The sequence below is a fragment of the Oreochromis niloticus genome, linkage group LG14 (genome assembly GCF_001858045.2).
Source record: "Oreochromis niloticus isolate F11D_XX linkage group LG14, O_niloticus_UMD_NMBU, whole genome shotgun sequence".
Taxonomy (NCBI): Eukaryota; Metazoa; Chordata; class Actinopteri; order Cichliformes; family Cichlidae; genus Oreochromis; species Oreochromis niloticus.
In genome coordinates this window covers 17,301,373-17,322,399 of record NC_031979.2, presented here as the reverse complement: position 1 = coordinate 17,322,399, position 21,027 = coordinate 17,301,373, and the positions used below count along the sequence as shown (strand labels likewise).

The 21,027-nt window shown below is 40.4% G+C and overlaps 1 protein-coding gene across 4 annotated transcripts in view; it reads right to left on the bottom strand.

Moving 5' to 3' along the window:
* grm5b (glutamate receptor, metabotropic 5b) overlaps positions 1-21,027 on the bottom strand; it is an 86,413-nt gene that overhangs the window by 55,330 nt on the left and 10,056 nt on the right. For all 4 annotated transcript variants that reach the window (XM_019345268.2, XM_025898278.1, XM_019345269.2 and 1 more), the window contains exons 3-6: positions 20,292-20,720; positions 19,967-20,081; positions 12,039-12,113; positions 11,438-11,612 (exon numbers count right to left, since the gene is read on the bottom strand). In XM_019345268.2, coding sequence (XP_019200813.1) covers positions 11,438-11,612; positions 12,039-12,113; positions 19,967-20,081; positions 20,292-20,720 — 794 coding nt within the window. The remainder of the gene's footprint in view (positions 1-11,437; positions 11,613-12,038; positions 12,114-19,966; positions 20,082-20,291; positions 20,721-21,027) is intronic.

Genomic DNA, 21,027 nt, shown 5'->3' with positions numbered 1-21,027 from the left:
TGTTGGTCAGTCTGTGCACCACCGAACACAGGATGTTTATGTGTACAGCTGTCCATCTGTGCTTGTTTATGCGTGAAATATCAATTTTTCCTGTTATGTTTGATGTGTCTGTGTGAACATCAACATGCCCAAGGCTCCACCCTCTTCATTCGCTTGAAAGAGATGCAACGTATTGGAAAAACACAGCAATTCCTGTTTTTTCTTCTTCTTTGTATCCAATCCTTTAATGTTTTTCTTTTTTCTTTTCTCTAACTGCACATTGATCATTAGCAGTCATTAATCAGTAAGATCAGAGAGAAAAGAAAATACGAAACATGAAGCCTCTGAACAGTCTAATGAAAACATTTTTTAAAGCAGCTACTTGTATTTGCATGTGCTCAAAACTTCTACTATGAAACCAGAAATAGTAGCAGAAACATTGATGGTGACGGGAAAGTTTATATTTAGGTTATATTTTAAAGAACGCTTGATTCAGTTGAACTGACTGATTTATCTGGCACTGGAAGAGCTTTTAGTCAATTAAAAACTAAAAATTCAAACTAAAAAGCACAAGAGGGCAAAATGTTTAACCAGTCAGCACCATGGGTGGATTAACGCTGTTGTACTGATTCAACCAATGTCAAGCTTGGTGTCATGGGATATGTTAAATGACACTGCTCATTTGTCTTGGGCACCACCTGAAATCGTGAAGACTGAAAGCAATGGCAGCCTGAGGATGGAAATGTGATATAACATTTTTAAAATTCTGAGAGCCATTCTTTTCCACCTATTTGTCTTAAAGGTGGCTGAAGGTTAGACAAGCAAATTACCTAAAATATAGCTGATGGTGACTAACTCACTATCACTAACTCAACTGTTGGTGATAGTTTACTTGATGTTACACCCATTGTTCCCTACTGTTGTTGGAGTTTAATTCTTTTGCTAAAAATAACATACTGCTAAATTGCCATGGACCACTGGTACAAGGTCAGTGCAGCACTAGAGTTAGCACGAGGTTTTGATGATGCATGATGTAATGCTATTTCAGCAAACTCGACATCACATCAAGAAGAATTCACAATTAAAATCTAACTGCAGGCTCTGACCTGAAGGGATTGAGCACAACAACAGCTGAGCCAATAGCACCAGTGCCTATGAGTGCTGCACTACAACTGAAACATATACAAATGTCAGAGATACTGAATTCTTTATTACTGTTAATAACAAGTTGCTAATATGTTAATCCCTCATACCGTCACACTGCCATGAAGAACTGCTGCCATGTTCTACTCTAATCTCATAACACGCTCTTATGTATCTTTTAAATTGGATGAAATGTCAGCAACTACTATTTTTAAATTAATGCTCTAAATGTGTGGTTTATGTTTATGGATTATTACCACAGATGAATAAAAGCTGCTTCCTTAGGTCTTTTTCCTCTTTCACTTCCTCTTCTCTCTTAGGGATCCTTTAAAGGGTTTTTGTGGTTTTAGTCTTGCTCTTATTTCTGATTAGTTTATTCTCACCGGACACTTTATTAGTTACACCTACTGGGTTGGACCGCCTGTTATAATCGGGATTGATTTAATTCTTCATGGCTTAGATTCAACAAGGTCCCCAGAAATTTACTCATATAGCTGTGGTGTTTGAACAATGCTTAGCTGGAACAGACCAGGCCAAAGGGTGCCAAGAAACCCCCAAACAATTAAACCACCAGCAGCCTGAACTGTTCATACAACGCAGGATGGATACGTGCTTTAATGTTGTTTACACCATATTCTGACCATAACATCTGAATGCTGCAGCAGAAATTGAGTCTCATCAGATAAGGTAACATTTTCAATTTTCTATTGTCTAATTTTGGTGAGATCGTGTGAATTGTAGTCTGCATTATTGAATTAATCCAACTCCTCTAACTGATAGGAATGGCACCTGGTGTGGTTTTCCGCTGGTTTAGTCGACCTGCATCAAGGTTGGACATGTTGAGCTTCGGGGAAGCTCTTCTGTATCCTTTGGTTGAGACAAGTTATTATTTAAATTACCGTTGCCTTCCTTCCAGCTTGAAGCAGTGTGACCGTTCTCCAGTAGATCAATCTATCTGGCACCTTTCTTCCTTCCTTGATGGTTAATTTGAACTTCAGCAGATCGTCCGGGCAATGTCTAAATGCACTGAGTTGCAGCCATGTGGCTGAAATTTGTGTTAACGATCAGCTGAACAGGTCTACCTAACAAAGTGGTGAGTTCAAGGGTTTACTTTGTGATTACCCTGGGTGTCTGAAACCAGTGCCAAGGTATTTTATCTAAATGTCTTATTTACTTTTTTTGTTATTTACACTTATCCTTTGTAACCAGACTCCACTGTATTTTCCCCTCTTTCTGTGGGAGACACTTGTGCTATACACTTCAAGAATTGTGTACATTTGAATGTTAGTGTGAAAATGTACGCAGTAGTAAATTCATCTGTTTTGACACATTGGCTGGAAAATCAGCCAATGTGGTAAATTTCAGTTTTTTTCCTCTGTTATTAGCAAAAGAGCGATGTGCAAAGTCTTCAGACAGCCTTCGATTTTAGCAGGTGCAGACTGTAATTTTCACCGGGTGAAATGGTAAAAGCAGAAAGTGTAGATTGTCACTAATCAGAATTAGTTCATGAGTAAAACTTGAGTCTTGACAGTTTTGTTTTTGTAGAAGCATCACCCTGCATCACAGCCGAATAACTGCAAATAGGCTGGGTGTGTCTGTGGCTGCAGAATGTCCCTAGAATGGCAGGTTTTCAATTTCAGGCGTCATACTGAACAACAATGAAGCTGCTGTCCTTGATATGGCTTTAAGTGTTTCTACTCAACTCACAAAATTCATTCATGAGAAAAACCCAGACAGAGAATATAAAAGCAGGGCACAAAGAAAGTGTCAAAAAGTGAGGAGCATGACAAAGAGGGAAGGAAGCAAGCCGGCCAAGGAAAGAAGCAGGTAGAGACAGACAGATAAAGACAGGGAACAGTGTGTGAGTTGAATAAAGAATTCTGTGATGTCGGGTAGTTTCATGCAACAGCCTTTTGATCGGCTGTCTTAGCGGACTTCACCCAAACTGACAACAGAAAATGGAAGCTAAGGCAGAGTTTTATTGGAGTTTATAAAATGAAGTCATACACCTTCTGCCAGAGCTCTTTGATATGTAGTTGACACTTTTGACACCACTGAATGAAAAGATCCAAGGCTCTTTGCTTTATGAATTTCTTCCATTGTCAAATTCACAGGGAAACTTTTGATGTGTTACAACAAAAGAATGTCAGGAACCGTGATGAAAACGGGACGCTTGTTTAAAAAATTCAAATATTGTGAAAGATGTTTCTACAAATGTGCATATTTGTCCAATAACAAACTGTGTGGATTATTGTTGTTATTCTTTTTTTAAGCAGTATTAAAGGAATACCTGTTAGCTAGACCTGAACCATTGCTAGCTAGTGTTAATGTAAAGGTTTGTTAAGCCACAAACACTGCATTTTTTCTTAATTCACTAGCTGGATCCACGTCCTCATTTTAGGTTTGACAGCGTTGTAGTAGGAAAAAGTGAATGCTTTGACATGAAGTGAGCTGCGGTTTGGGGAAGGCCTTGAAGGGGACTGGCGATGGCTCCCGGTCCTGGCAGATCCCCATGTACTAAATAGAAGTGAAGAGGTTGAAGAATGGAGAACAAGGAGGCAGAAACGGTGGGGCACGTAAACGAGAATGATCAGCTTGCAGAACTGGGGGAACCTATATAGATGACAGCCGGAAGGAGCGTGTTTGGAGGCGTGGTCCTGCTCCTGAAGTTCCGATACATAATCTCCAATATAATAGGCACCTGACATGAGGGGTGAAGCAGGGTTATGTCTACACATAAAAGACTACTTAGGAAAAAAATTAAATTATATCTTTATGTTTGTTATTAGCAGCCTGTTGAAAAAACACCTCATTTGTTCCTATTTGTTTAATCTATGAAAAATGCCGAACAAGACATTTTAGCAGACATAAAATACTATTTGGCGATTCCCAAAGAGTTGTTTGCCAGAATCTTGGCATGTCTCCTTAAAGAAATTAAGGAATCTGGACAAGTGGAGGACAAAAAAAAAAAGAATTGTCAGGCCTAAAAAAGAAATCAACAGCAGATAAACAGTATGTGAAATTTGTGTCCTTAAGAAATGGGGAACAATCCAGAAAAGACCTGACAGATGACCTGAGAAATACATCTGACTCTTCAGTTGAGCCATCTACTGTTCAGTGAAGCCTCTGAAATGGTCTCAGTGGAAGGGTGGCTGTCAAGAAGCCATTCTTAAGGAAGGGAAACAGGGAGAAAAGACTGAGTTGTGCCAAATTACACAATAACTGGACAGAAAATGCATCCAAATCTGAAAATTTTCATCCAGTAAGTACAGAGGAGGTGGATTTCTACAGTCATCTATAAAACAAGATGGGTCTTTCAACCAGTGGTGTTGGGAATCTTGTCAAACTATCTGGAAAGCATCTGATTGACAGCAGTTTAATTTTTCAGCATGACAGTGATCCCAAACACACTGCCGAAGCAGCAAAAGCACACCTGGATAGAAAAAACACACAATGCAACACTATCAGTCATGGATTGACCTTCACAGAGCCCAAACCTCAACATTATGGAAACAGTCTGGGATCGTCGTAGCCCTTTTTCCATTAGTATCTACTCAGATCGACTCAGCATGGTTTTCAGGGTTTTCCATTAGGTCATAGTACCTTTCAGCAGGTACTTTTTGAATTCCTTGGAGTTCCAAGCGATCCGAGCAGGTTCTAAATTGTGATGTCGTCAGACTGCATGCAACCGATTGGCTGGTCAGTAGCGTCACTCGATGAGTCATGAGAGCGTCTCATTCATGAAAATTAAAACTGCGATTTTTGAAACCTGAAAACGAGAAAAATGGCTACAAAAACAACGCCATGTTCCCCAAGTTTAACAAAAGGTAGTCATACCAAATATTGACTTTCAAGCTCATTAGAATTCCACATCTCTACTTTTGCTTTATCTAATATATTTCCATGCATATTAGCAAATTTCAATGAATCACTGCAACCATTTCTCGTTTTCCTAGCAAAATATAAAGAAATGAAAGGTGTCACAAGACTTTTACACATTACTGCACATTACTGCAATTTATTTTTCTGTTAGAAAACCTATTGAACTGAATGTTCAGCAAGAACAAACTGCATAAAATAACAAATTAATGGAAGAAAGAACCAGGCCTCAGCTCTCTACAGACAAGCTTTTAGTGTTTTCTGCAAATTCAAATTACTGAAATTAGAGCACTGGTTAAAGATTCACATTTCATATACAGATGGACATCTTCACTGCTCCAAGGAACAGTCTATTTTTTTTTAATTAAAAGTGTCTGATAGAGATTAATTCAAAGCTAGATGCTCCTGATGCCTCGAATGTTGAGTCATTAGCACAGCTTTCCAGTGTTAAATTTTTAAATCCAATTTACACCCATGCCAACACTTTATACTGGGTTATAAGAACACACAGTACATGTTTACATGCCTATATTCAGTTAAAATGCATCTATCGGTGAACCTCCGGAAACCGTCAGTACACCACAGGGAGATCACTCACTGTCACACGCAGCTGCACGCATGCACATTTACACACAGCGGAGGAAAATAAACACTAATGACGCATAATCACACATGTGGCAATGCACACGAAAAAACTCTCCCTCTCCCCCATTTTCATCCTTCGATCATTCATTACGACATATTCCCTCGTGCCTAATTGTCATCCGTCTTTTATTGCAAAGCTTTAAAAAGAAACAGCAGAATTAATTTCTATCGTTTCGCCAATTAAATTACATGAAACGGCTCTTGTTTTAATCAAGGGTTAATTAACATGATACTAGAAAACATTACACAGCTCCATAACCACTAACAGACTGAAACCTGCGCTTGTACAGTATGAGTGTGCCGATCAGCACCTGCGGGTGTCCACATGTAAATCTGTGTGTTTGTAAGGGCAGATGTATCCAAAGCGCAGCAGTGATGCGTAAATTACATTCCTACTGAGAGATTTGCTTCTTATGTGCGACAAGAAATCTTTTATAGCCTGATATACGAATGTGACACACACACACTGTCTGCTCTCTGCCCTGATCTGCTAATCTCTCCTCTCTTCAATCACAGTCTCCCTTCTTCTTTCTGAATTGCTTCTTCCCCTCCTCGCTCTGATTCCTTTCTCTGCCCTCACTATGTCTTTGGCCTCATCTCGCGACTATACAGGTGCACAACCCACTAAAAACCAATTCTGAAAGCAGGCTGCTTTGAGTCACTCAAACGTTTTACCATGAGATTTTTTTTCTCCAATTTCTCTCAGTCTAAAACACAGGAATGTTGGGCCTTAGCCCACAGCTGGGGTGTGAAGTGTGACACTGCAGGGCCTCCGTGCACTGATCAGCCACAACATAAAAACCACTGTAAACTGTTTAAAGTTGATCATGTTGTTACAAAGCAATGTTCTGCTTTGAAAGCTTGGATCCTGGTGTTACCAGCGCCATGCAGCACCCAACTAAACCTGACTGCAGACCATGCACTCCTCTCACGACGTCCTGGTGCCGGGCATCAAAGGATACCACTGTCAGAGCTGTTCTCTAGTGGGAGCTACACAATATTGGGCAGGTGGTTACGATGCTGTGCTTGATAGGTATACGTCACGCTGTTAATCTCTGAAAAATGCAAGCAGCTGGATTCATGGGAAGAAAATAAAGCAGCAGAGAGTGGGAGATGACAAGATAGAGTCATAAGTTGGTGGTACAAAAAGAGTGAATGGAGAGATGATAAGAAAGGAGAAAGAGTATTTAGACCTGTGGGGACGGATCTGGACAAAAGATGTATGGAAGTCAAAGCATTGTGTGTAAGAAATTAACTAAAATAGCCATAAATACACATGTATAAGCCCTTCTTCCAACAGAGGCAGAGATCATGTCAGGCCACAGAAAACCTCAGAATACAAACACACTTACTGACAGCCAAACACACACACATATATAGATGCACCCACGCATTCACATAGCCATTCACATAAACACATACGCATGCGCCACATATCACCCCAGCTGCTATGCTGGATTCATCCAAATATGGCTGGGGATATTTCCATGGCAACAGCAGGCAGAAGGGGTGCAGACTCGTGCGGGATGATCTCCAGAGAGACTCTGCTTTTTGACTTTTTGATTCAAACTATTCACTTTCAATTCATTCAGCAGTATATGAGCCTCTTCAGCAGAGTCAGAGAGTCTGCCTCTTATGGAAATACAGACAAGCCAGCACTGGTTACACGTTGGCTGACACAGTAATTCCCTGCAGCACCGCAGCCTTCAAAAATTTCCATGTACTGGTTTTAAACACATTTTGTAGTTGAAGCATTTGCATTTTTACTTTCTAACCAATGTTCTCTATGGGTTTTTTTACATTTACTTTGTGAGAAATAATGTGCACATTGTTACTAACGCTTCCCTGAAATGCGGCGTAACAGGTAACTGAGAAGCAGTGCTTGAGCAGGAGACATATCAAAGTATAATAGCGGACCATAAAATGCAGAAAATCTCACTAAAGTGGCGGCTGAAACTGATTTATCTCTCGCTGTCACTAAAAAGACTTCATAAAGGAGATGGTGTTTTACTTGAAGACAAATAGGAGGCTATTAAGTTGACAGAGAGAAAAACTGATGCTACGACAGAACCTGCATTTATGTTATTGCATTGAGTGTGCGGGGGTATCTACATGTCCCGTGTGGATATAGATATTATCTCAGCCCAGCTATTCATTAATGGGCTTGTAGCCCTCTGGCACCATAAGGAATTATAGAAGAGAAGCAATAAACATATTCAGATGCAGGAAGGAGAATCTCTGGGTCTACATTACGCTGCCTATGGGTGCGTGTGTGTGAGACATTAGTTTTCTTGCGATGTGATAGTGAGCCCCAGGACCTGATGTGGGTGTTAAGATTATTTCAAGAGGGAAGAAGATAAAAAATATAAAATCAGAAAAGCACTTAAACAAAGCAACCATTGAGGGTTCATAAAATTGGCAAAATCTAAATTTCAAGTTGTTGCAAAACTACTGAACTGAGGAGTTTGTAACAAATACAATGTTATATGCAAACTGTACACTGTTGATGTAGGAGCTGAGCCTAGATGTAGAACAGTCTTAAAATGTGAAGGGCTTCTACTAATGTCTGCAATAAGGTTACATACTATACATTAAGTTGCATCGGGGGGGACTGATGAAGACAACTAACAGCAGAAGCAGATTCATGCTGATTTTACTAAATCAGAAAAAGAAAAAGATGTGGAATTAATGAACCAGACAATATTAGAGATAATGGCACAGTGAGGGATAAATTACAGACCACCAATTTACTCAGATTAAATGCTTGTATTTCATGTGGCACTTGGCTTATTTAAACAGTATAAATATGGACCCTGGAGATCCAGAGATCTTGTGGTATTCCATGCTCATTTGCCCTCCATAAACCTGCTTTATCATCATCTTTGTGATTCTGCGGTAATCTAATTATCCTGCATTATACACCTGTCTCCCCAACTGGATTAATCAGAAGCTCCTTTCACAGACCTCCAGTTAGCAGGGCGCCCACCCGTGACCATCTCCAATTTACAACTACAGTTCATTTATGATAGTGATTCCTAAGGAAAGCTGGTTTTTAATTAATTGACCAAATCAAAACAGACTGGCTGATTTTTAGTCCTGATAACTTCTGCTGAGTGAAGAATAACTCTTCTGTTCTCTTTGAAGTTGCTAAAACGGAGATGACGACGATGTAATTGTGACTTATGACACCATAGTGATGTCCCACAACTGACTTTTTTTCCCACATTTGTGTATGTCAGTGAATCAAATCCAAACAAAAGAATTAAAGTAAACTTGAACAGATGAAGAGAAAAGAACGCGATGGAGGAAAAAAAACAACAGAATCGCTTCAGTTACTGGACAAACATCAGTAAGGAGGTATTTGTCAAGACATTATAGTGAAAATGACAATATCCAGCTAGGATTATTGGGTCATTTTCATTGTTATTTAATGCACTAGTAACACAGTGGTTTAATTCAGGCCTTTTTTGTGAATCCTGTTTAAATATAGGCATTTTCTTACACGTGTTTCCCATTTTCTAAGACAGCTTGACTTTATCATTTGTGGATAATCATGATATCCAGCAGAGCGTGACCAAATTCGGGCGAAGAAACATTGATGAATCACAAATTTGTATGTAAAACTTTTGCATGCACAGTTTGTGAATGAGGCCTTTTGTCACTGTTAATTTTTTTTTTTTTTCCCCTGGAGGTTCTGTGGAAATTATCCATTAAACTCTTTATATCATACATAGTCAGACCTAACAAAGAACTTCTCCCCTGACAGTGCATCAAAGTTACGACTGATTAAGTCCTTTAATTCTGCGAGGACAGAAAATGTCTGCCTGCTTCATGATCGTTCTCTCTCTCTCACTTCAATCTCTAATTGCAGACTCAGTACAGTAGACTTTACCTCATACAGACAGCGACGATGATGATGATGTTGATGAGGAGGAGAATGATGATGATGAGTAAGATGGTAATGAGCATCAAGGTGGTGATGACAACAAATATGATGCAGGGCATGATGATTTAGTGAAACAGCAGAGATCACTGGGGGGGGAAAGTAGAACAGAGTTGGAACCAGTTACACTTGTGTCATTTTAAAGGCAATCCCATCATGTTGTTTCCAGTATATGCAAAAAGCTATTGTATTTCCTCTTTGCACACTGGCTGGCATAGGTGCTAAAATCATTATTCATCTTATGTTAATCAACAGTTGGCATGGCAACCGAAACTCGAGAGGCTTAGAAGCAACTTTCATACAGACGTGTGTAGCCACACACACACACACACACACACACACACACATATATATACAGATGTAGGTAAAAACTGTTGATTTGGAAAGTTTTTCTTTCTGCATATCAATTCATCCACACAGAAATGGAGCTTTACGTGAAAACGACCTCATATAAAAAAATGTCAGTGCATACTGTACCACGACAATGTCTCTAGCTGTATATACTGAGTGTTTATCACCACTCCTGATGCAATAATGTAGCTTTTCCATAAACTGGCTTTTTGGGTTTGTCCGTTCATTCATTATTAACTGCTGATATTATTTTATTTAAAAAGGAAGACAGCTTTTCTAAGAAATACCTCCAACAAGACTTAGAAAATGGCTGTTACAGCATCTAATCATTTCCTGCAGCCTTCACCCCTGTCTGTGGCAGAGACAGAGCTGCATTTATGAAATGCATCAGTTTTTATTTCAGTTTCTAGAATTTTGTAACAAAGTCTTTATCCGTCCGACTCAGTTCAGCCGTTTGCATTAAGCTTATGTTTCAAAATTGCAAAAGACACATTCATTTATTATAATTATTATTATTATTATCATTATTATCATTATTATCATCATTATTATTATAGATATATACAGTTCAATCAGTCACAACCAGCTAGGGATGTGTGCAGCACTGCTAGTCAAAAACCAGGTTGTTGCTACTTTGAAGCACAGACTGGGCTTTGAAGTCTATTCATCAGCAGCAGCAGCATGCACATTTTATGCAAAAAAACAAAAAACAAAAACAGAGCAGAGCAGAGACTAGCTGAAAGTATATATTTACCAGATGGACTCTTATTAAATGTTCACAACTGTGGCTATAATGGTTGTTATTGACACTTAAAGTTCTGATTATTTTTTTTATTTTCAGTTACATCAGTCAGTTGACCTCCGAACATGCAAAAAACATCACAAAGCCATCCAACAGTGCAACATGAAATCACTAAATGTCTTCTTTTACCAGCAGACCAAACACATTCATGAAAAAAATAATTTGAAAATATCAAACAGCATTTAAGCATTTTTTCTAGAAAGAAATGCTTAAAATATTATTTTTAACAAAATATTTAAATAAAGATTGATCCAGTTATCCACTGATCAACTAAATAGCTGTGTCTGCGATTCTCAAAGACTGAGAGGTTTAGTTTAGAGAAGAGCACTAGGCCACAGCATCTGCCTTGTAAGGACATATTTTTTTCATTATTTTCCAGCTATTGTTTTTTAATTTATTTAATAACAATGCAATCTGCAAACCCACTGGCTACTCTGCTGACTGAAAACAGTCACTTTTTTAAGCCTTCCTGTAGTCCTTTCACAAATTCCTCATCAGTCTACCGGTAAGTTTGTGAATGCAAATAAATCTAAAAGGCCTATGAAAAACAATATCACCCTCATTTGATAGTAAATTCTTTTGAGCTTGCATTGTGGCCTAAGGTTTTTATTTTCATACAAACCGCACAAAGGAACCTCCAGTACCAAAAACACAGTGAGTTGCATGTTATAGAGTACACATTTAGCCCCACTAACCTGCCGATGAGAAGAAACTCTCCAACCAGTCCCTGGCGTCTCATAGCCATGAGGATATTTCGGACAGTCATGCCTTCACAGAAACATGCCACTACTCTAGCCTTAGGCAGATGGGCCCTCAGTCTCTCCAGCAGCCGATCAAAGCTCTGCTCTCCGGCATTGCTCCAGATTTTCCCTGTCACACAAATCCAAACACAGTTCTGTGATTCTCATGTGCTACTCACAATGTAAACATTTATAGATAGAAGAAATTTAAAAAATGAACAACACAATGACTTACAATCTCACCTTCATTGAAAAAATACTATTCCTGTTTATTTAGAATTAAGCTGTACTTTAAAGTAAATTTAACTTTTGTTTAACAGGCTGTTTGTGTTGACAGCATTAGGTGTACGACACAGTAGAGATGGTAATGCCCTTCCTAATGCTAAGCAGCACTTTATGTGGGTGATGCACTTCTGCTCTATTGCTTTTGAATCAGTACTAAACTATATACTAACTAAAATTCCAGCAAGCCTTTTCCTGTCTAATAATTTTTTTAATAATGTTTATGACTCCTACAGTTGACTTCACTGTGCCTATTTTGACCTGCGTCTCTTACCAGAGTGGGCGATACAGATGCCCTCCTTGGCTGCCATGTCCTTGAACGCCCCCATCCCACTTTCACCATAGTTCCCTAGAAATACAAAAATAAAAGGTGACGTTTTTAATTAGTTCAGTTTTGAGGCAGAATTACTTAAACAACTTTTTTAAAAGGAGAGGAAAATGTGTCTGTGTCGACAGATGGAAGCACATAGAGAGATAGATGAACTATTCCACACAGGAACTTGGGAAAATGTCAGGAGAATCAAGTCTAGACATTGCCCAAAGTTGCCCTTTCTCACATTTATCTCACAGCAGTTGAGAGTCCACTTCTGATAGATTCTCTCTGCTGGAAATCCAAGTGAAATAATGGGTTGCATGGACAGAGTAAGCCATCACACAGATTTTGTGGTAGGGAATTGGCAGATCAATGATGATTAAAGATCACTTAATATCGGATTCAATAGACTCATGCAACCTCTATAGGGTTCACTACCAGACAGACAGATTTTGGCACCTTTCAGACCTGATGTTGCTGAGCTGGCCATATCATTCCCTCCGTTTAAAAATGTACCAGACTATTGATTTTTCCCACTCATGAAGTTTTTCCTGTCTATTTGATGGGCTTTTTAGACTAATAATGGCATCGCTGGTGCCCTGGTCCAGTCTGAGGTCCAGTCTGGAGGTACTGAATAGACTGAAACATTGATTTAGGTCAGGCAATCATGGGGGCTTGTCAATAGCATCAGTTTCCCATGGAACTGCCTGTATACTCTCACCATATGAGGCCGGGCATTGTTGTGCACCAGGAGGAACCCTGGACCTGCTACACCACCGTAGGGTCTGATGATGGATCTAAGCATTTCATCACAATACCTAATGGCAGTCAGGGTAGCGTTGCCTAGCTGGAAAAGGTTTTGTGCGTCCCTCCATGGATATGCCTCCCCAGACCATCACTGACATACCATCAATGCTGAACGATGTTACGTTCTCCACGACTTCTCCATGTCTCAGGGTGAACCTCCGCTCATCTTTGAAAAGCACAGGGAACTGGTGGTGGACCTGCCATTTCTGGTATTCTATGCAAATGCTAATCAGACTACACAGTGCAGGGCAGTGAGTACAGGGCTCCCTATAGGATGAAGTCTGTTTCTGATTTGTTGGTCAGAGATATTTTATTGTACTACCTGTGCAACCTCTGTAGCGTCCAGGTATCGCCTCGTGATACCAGTAGTGACACTGACCCTAGCTAAAAGCTAAAACTAGTGAAAAACTAGTCCAAAAAGAGGCGCAGGGGAAAAAACATCAGTGGCCTCCAGCTGTAACACCTTTCCTGTTTTAGGGGTTGTCTCACTGTTGCCCCTCTAGTGTACCTGCTCTTAATTTCATTAACCCCAACAGCCGAAAGTGATTAACCACTCCTACTTAACTGGCCAGATAAATATTGCATTAGTTTAACTGGCTTGATGCTACATCCTGATTAAAAACTGTTTCACTTTTGTCATTCACAACTTGATTGTGTCATTTAAAATCCAGTGTGGTGGTGTTTGTCTTTGTCTTTGTCCAACAAATTGTGGACTTAACTGTAGATAGATAGATGCCTGCATGCTGAAATTTGTGTCAGAGAAAGCATCTCCCCACTGTGGCACCCCTTTCTTTGCCAGAGAAAGTGGGTGACCTGGAATTTATGCTAATGAAGGGTTGTACACACTGGCAAAGAACATGATAGGATTCCCCTCTCTAATTTTTCCTCCTCTTATCTCCTTCCTTTCTCAATGTTGATTGAAGAAAAGATCAAACCCCCCTCTTTTTGTCTAATGTTTGTTCCTTCCTGTCTGTTTGTAACAGAATGCAACCTAATTATGTATCATTGATCTGTGCAGCACATAAATTGATGAGGAAAAAGAAGAGGTCAAGGGAGAAATGAGGAAGAGAAAAATTATACAGAAATTAGAAGCGGTCCCACAGTCCCAGACCACTGTTGATCTCGCTCTGTGTGTGTGTGTGTGTGTGTGTGTGTGTGTGTGTGTGTGTGTGTGTGTCTGTCTACAGTCAGGCCAGTCAGTGTGGTGGAGTGAAGTGTAAAGTCCTGTAATTAGTGTCTCAGTGAGAGGAGTGGGAGACAGATGGTGCAGACCATCCTTTGACACACACACACACACACACGTGCACGCACGCACACACACACACACACACACACACACAGTTACCATCATCAAAATCGATAAAGCTTGTAACCTACTTCACTCAGGACTCAACAGGGATTTATGTGTGAGACATCTCGCCCTCTCTCTTTTTCTCTTTCAGTAAAGTTGCCGTGGTTCTCTTTATCTCTCTTTTTCTGCCTCTCACTGTCTCGGTTCTACTCAACAATGCTAACACACTGTCAAACAAACACACTTTTGCTCCCACCATTCCCAAACAAAAGCCAGCCCACACGCATAAAAGGGCTGCAACTGGTAGCGGTCTTCTCTTCCTCTGTACTGGTTCCCAAATTCATTTGTCTGTCAGGGAAACTTTCTGGCCAACACTGGGATGCATTTTGATTCCAAGCCTGGCATCACTTCTGGTGGAGTGATGGAGCTTAATGCATCTATTTCAATATAATTGTAAGGAACTAATAAGTAGGCGTGAAGTTAATGACAAATGCAAAAACTGGAGCTCTGCAAATCACACTGTAGGTTTCTCGCTTTTTGTGGAAGTGATATGATTTTAAATTGAACCTAACACACAACTGGTATGTACAGTTGTGGAGAAATATCTGAGATTTGAGGTGTTACCACTCCAGGAAATGCACACCAAAAAGATTCAATGTCATACAAACCCAGTTTCAAAACATTTCAGATGTGCAAAACCCATAAACCTACACAGTAGACCAGAGAAAACAAATGTCCAAAATGAGACATTTTAGTATTTAATTAAAAAAAATATTTGATAGCAGCAACACAAATTTGGACAGGGGCAACAAATAATTTTATAATAAAAAAAAAAAAAATTGTGTTAACAGTCAACAGTTCAGTAACATGATCGGGTATTAAAAATGCATCTTAGAGAGGCAGGGTTTCTCAGATGTAAAGATGGGCAGAGGATCATCAATCTGCAAACAGCTCTGCCTACTGTGAATAATAATCTTCAATATAAAACTGTACAAACTTATAATATCTCATCATCTACAGCATATAATATCATCAAAAGATTCCAGGAATCTGAAGAAATCTCTGTGCACAAGGGACAACCCCCCCCCAAAATCCATATTTAATGCTCATAATCTTTGGGCCCTCAGGCAGCACTGCATTAGAAACAGGCATGATTCTGTTATGGAACATTTCCAGAAATCACTGTCTGAACACAATTCACTGTGGCATCCAAAATGCAGGTTAAAGGTCTATAATGCAAAGAAGAAACCACATGTGAACATGAACAGGGAACACTGGTGTCGGAGCCAAAGCTCATTTAAAATGGACTGAGGAAAGTGGAAAAGCTGTTCTCATCAGGAATCTGGGTCTGCAGGTCTGCCTGTGGTCAGTGGAAATGTTAGGCATCTTTCTCCTCATACACAGCTTCATTTTGTTGCAAACCAACAATCGTTAATTCCCATTAAAAGCATATAGGTCAGACATGTCTCCCCTTTAATGACCATGTAGTTAGTCCCTCTTCATAGCGCCTGGTCTGAAGGATGTTTGGCAAACTACTATCTGTCTTAACAGAAGCCATTAAATTGATTCCCTGAACATGAGTTCTGAAACCCGAGGACAAGCCAATTTGAGTAGATGCAGTCTTGTGACCCCATGCTCATTAAACCACAAGCCATTGTTGTTGTTTGGGGACCCATCCAGAAACTGTCCTTCTTTGAATCTTCACCCTTAGGCAACACTTTTTTTCCCTTCTTGTCCATTCATTAAACCTTTCTCTACACTGCCCTTTCTAACCCCTCCTACTTTCCTCTTCCTCAATCCTAAAAAGGCACAGGAGTTAAATAGACAAGGACCATGTTTTGTTCCAGAGTGTGAGTGAGAGACACAATGGCAGAAAGGAGGACGACGAGAACAGAGAGGAAGACAAAACACAGAGGATGAGAGGCAGAGGGAGAATCTGCAGTGCTATGATCAAATGAGCCAATAAAGACAAACAGGAGAAAGAAATGAGAAAAGACAAAACGGTAGTGCGGCTACAGAGCAAGAGGTGGAGGGAAGGTTGACATCTTGATTTATTGAGACATTGATCAACTTCTGTTTCAGCGTGGCGGGGTGACACATGTCAAATATCATGCCAATAAAACCCATTCAGCTGAATTGGATTGAGGTGAACAGAGGAACACAGAGAGAAATGGGAGATGAAGGCCGCAGAGAAAGAGTGAAACAAAGAAATGGTAAACTCGGTGTAGTGAAGGATGATAATGATGATTCTGGCTGATTAAAGTCACACAATGAACAGCAAGTGAGTTGTTGGACTCGCAACCTATTGTGATCATCGTGTGAAACACATGTGATCAATGGCGGATGGTGCATTAGGAAAACGCTGACGGTAAAACGAGGGTCCCTTTCCCTCCACAGCATTTAGTGATGCAGATAAGCATCTTCAGTTATAGGCAGGTCTCCCCAAGGTGCTCTACAAAGGCTTTATTCCAAGAACTGCCAGTGTTTCTGCCACTGTCCAACAGACATCAGCTAAATTAAAAGGTCATTTATGAAATATTTTTTTAATATATGCTCCATGCAACTGACCTTTCAATTCTCTTGATGCTATTTCATCAAATGTTTTGGAACACGATATATCTGAGGTGTTACGTTACAGTTCCTGCCATAATTCACCTTTAGCATCTGTGGTTAAAGTGACCAAAGGAAGGCTATATAATGATGTTCTACTAATTCTCTGTTAATAGTAGTGCCCTATGTGATACATTTAAATCAGCTTTTGTTAAGGTACTTTGGCGTTTGAAATTTGAGGATTAGACACTGACATATTCGCGAAAGAACAAGCACCCATTAAAACTGAGTTACAGAGAGAACCTGTTACTTTGCATTAAAGGTTGTGGGAAAGTGCTTGGCTCGAGAGTTCTTACGTCCATCTCAAGCATCGATTTTAGCAGTCACAGCTGAAAAGATATTCTGTCAGGCCCACAGTCTGCGTTACACAACCAAGAAACAGTAATAACATCAACATATTGCATGCATGTACCTTATATCCTCCCGGTGAAAAAATAATACAGTATTTCATTACTTCACTGTAATGACTTTGCTGATATTCCATGTATTCCAGTATCTTGCATATCACTTTCCCCTGTCTTTTGCCTCCAGATGCAAAATTTTAATGCAGAGAATTAATGAGTCTCTGTAACACCCCACCACCACCACCACCACCACCAGCACCACCACCAGCACCACCACCAATCTTATTCCGAATCTTCAGCTCCTGTACGCTCTCTTATCTACTGCAAGCACTCCACATCGTAATACACACACAGACACACACCTTGTACTCTGTCTTCTGTCGTTTTCTGGCATTATTATCATCGGTTCCCTGCATTCTCTCTTCCCTCCTTGTTCCCCATTCTCAATTTATCTTGGTTCTTTTAAAAAAAAAAATAATAAATCATTCATTTCCCTTATTTTTCCTACAGTTTTCTCCGCACCCCCACCTTATATGTCCTCTCCCTTCAGTCCTCCACTCCTTTTCCATCCATTGCCTTTCGTCTTAATCCATTCTCTCTCTCTCGCACTAATTGTTTTTGCCATGTTTTGCATTTGACAAGGGAGAATCTGACCTTGAAAACCTGTTTCAAGGTTAAGCTGAGTCTTTGTAATTGAAAAGACCAGTATTTTCCGCACATTTAAGCTAAGACAAACACTCTCTCAGGCATAAAATCTGTAGAAATGTTGATAATATTGTGCACATTTCTCATGTGCTGCTAGAAGTGTCAGGACTCTGGTGGTGTCATGCATTGTATGGCACCAGGATGCCAGAAGAAAATCTTTTGGGTCCTGTGGAACACGCAGTCGAGCTTCTGTGAAGTGGGTTTATTCCAGTCCATTCAGAAGATTCTAGATAAATCCAGGATGTAGGAAGTTTGGAGGTTTGATCAATGTTTTGCGCTGTTTGTTGGATTCCCTGCCCTGTGCTTAAGGGTGGAGACACACACTGTCCTGCTGGAGAAGACCATTGCCATCAGGGGCTCTTGTATAGTCTGCCAAGTTGTACACACCTAAGTAATGTCCATGTGATTGTCAGGACCCAAGGCTTCTGCACAACACAGTGCTTAGACAGTGATTTCCTACTTTATGTTCCTAAATCATCCATTCACAGCCAAACAAGCACTTTTTTCTATGCTTTAGTGCTTTCTGAGACATCTTGCACAAGGATATTAAGATCCAGAACAGCCAGGGATCCAACCAACAGTGGTTTTAATGTTGTAGCTGTTCTGTATACATGCTGCTATAGCAATATATGTAAGCCCACAGGCACACACTTATTACAAGGAAAACAAAAATGTCACACATATGCACCATATTGTTCTAAATATGTGACCTGATCTTTCTGTAGCTCTTCATTTAAATAAACAAATTCAGACAAAATTTATAAATATGTCTCAACATCTGTGAACGAACCCCTTTCTCAATTTCACTGGAGGAGAATTAAAGCAAATAAGGATTTAATTTCACAAGGTTTTACTAGAATCAATCCATGTTACCAGGGTTCAGTGAGTCATATGCTCACTCACGCTCAATCAGTTTTAACTAAACATTTATTATTGCACAGCTCTACAGTGAAAGCGTTTGTGAGAGAAATTTATAGTGTATGAAAGTCATTTGGGCGCACTAGCGCAAATTACTTCGTGCTGATTTGTGGCACTCTTATTAGCAAATCTCAGGGTACAAAACACTCAGCAGCCTTATTTCTTCAAATGTACAGATCTGCTGTTTCTCACATACACTTATTTCTGTCATATACACAAACCTATATGCATATACACATATATACTCTTAGATAATTGCACACCACTAACACACACACCTACGCGCACACACACAGACTCATTACACCTAAATTCAAAAGCTCTTGCAGCAGCTGGAGGCAAAGCCAGAGGCCCGGATCAACAATCCTTGATATGTGTGTTTGTGTGTGTGCTTATCGCTCTTTATCGTACACTTTCAGGTTCAATAGCTGTTCTCTCGGCGGGCACAGAGGTACTCATTGTCCTGCAGTTCAGGTAGCTGTTGCACTATCTTCAGCATCTTCCACCAGTGAACCAAGTGACTCAACTCACCGCTAACTTCAGGGTGAGAGAGTGAATGAATGAGTCACACAAATCCTGCAAGTATTCTCTCTGTCTGTACTACACAATCCTCCTCCAGGTTTTCACGTGCTTTTCCCTTGTTATTTTCCACTGAGGATGGAGGCATTTATTTTGAGAGTTCGATCTCGGGCATAATTTGTAGTTCTCACGACCCCGCTGTCCTCCGGTCATCACCTTCTGATCTACTCTCCATCAGCTTCTTGGCACAGAGGTAGCTTTAGCCCATCTACAGTAATTCCATTTTTATCACATTTCCTTTCATAAGCTGAAAACTCATCTCTGTAATAACCACTTCTCCTTCGCTCTCTGCTGCGGCGTCGCTACGCCGTGGCTGATCTCGTCAGTTGTATTTCCCTCTCCCCTCTTCCTTCACATCCTTGCGCTGATAAAACTCCTTGCCTTGTTTCAAAGACAATTTTCCTGCTTTTTCTTTTTAGTTGGAATTTATGAGAAAGTTCTGGTTTTATGTTATTTTTTATTGAGGCATCACAGATTTCAGATGTCTTTCAGCTTGGACATGGCTGCATTCGAAGGTATTTCAGGCAATTAAATATAAAGAGGAGCCAAGAACACAGTATAATGAGGCAAACACAGAGAGAAAAAGAGAGAAAAGGACAAAAGAAAAACATAAGAGTCTGCGTGGGTGACCGTACCTTCTGTGTGTATTGCAGACACGTAGCTCCAGTTGTATCTCTTGACAATGTCCACCATAGCTCTTGCCTGCTGGGCATCTGAAGGCACCACCCGCATAAAGTATTTGTAAAGGCTCTGGAACAACAGAAACAAAAAGAGCGTCAAGCTGCGTTCTGCAGGAGCATGCAGGGCATTCAACTCAGTAAGTAATGAATAACTTTGCATAATTAATTTAAAGTAAAAGTGGCAGTAATAGATTTTCTCTGTAATTGATTCTTATATAATGTTTATTTGTGTGCAACTGTAGAGCTTCAGTAGCATTTGTCTACAAGGAACAGAGCTCACCTTATCGCTGAGGTCCATACTGGTGGCAGAGTAGGCAATCTGTGGTATGTTGAATAGCTGTAGCAAGTTCTGGACCTGGATGGCCACTGAGCTTGACCCAGGTCCAATTAAACCCACAATAGGTTTCTTCCCCCGCATTGGAGTGGCAGAGGGGTCTGAGCACTTCAGGGTCCCTCCTCCGCCTCCCCAAGAAGTTCCGCCGCCCCACTCCTCGGCCTCATCAGAGGAGACCAGCGAGTCCCGTATGAACTCGATGCTCTGCTCCAGAGCCACAGCCGAGTGCCAGCAGGAGTCCCTGATCTCACAGCCCAGGCTGATGTTGGGAAGGATGTACGGGTCAGCATTAATGCGGTCCAGTGTATGCATCATGGCCTCCACCCTCTGGATGCCATACTGCTCTCGCACCGCACCACACTTGCGTTCATGCACCTGATCAGACAACGCAAGGGGGATAGGAATCAAGCCAAAGTGAAGTGACATTTAGATTATTATAAATGGTTATTTTTACCCATATGAATGCAGGAGACCGTGCTTTTTAATACACAGGTGCTTCACTGTTGGAATAATATTGGTTTTGTATTCACATAGCTGCCTTGTTCTGATTTTTCCTGTTTGCAATTATCCTTAATGAGATGGAAAAAGCTTAAATGTCAGTGGGTGACTTCTGGTTCCCGGGGCAGCTAATGGAACTTAAATGTCGATGGACTCACAGAGAGCTACCCATTCTACAAATTGA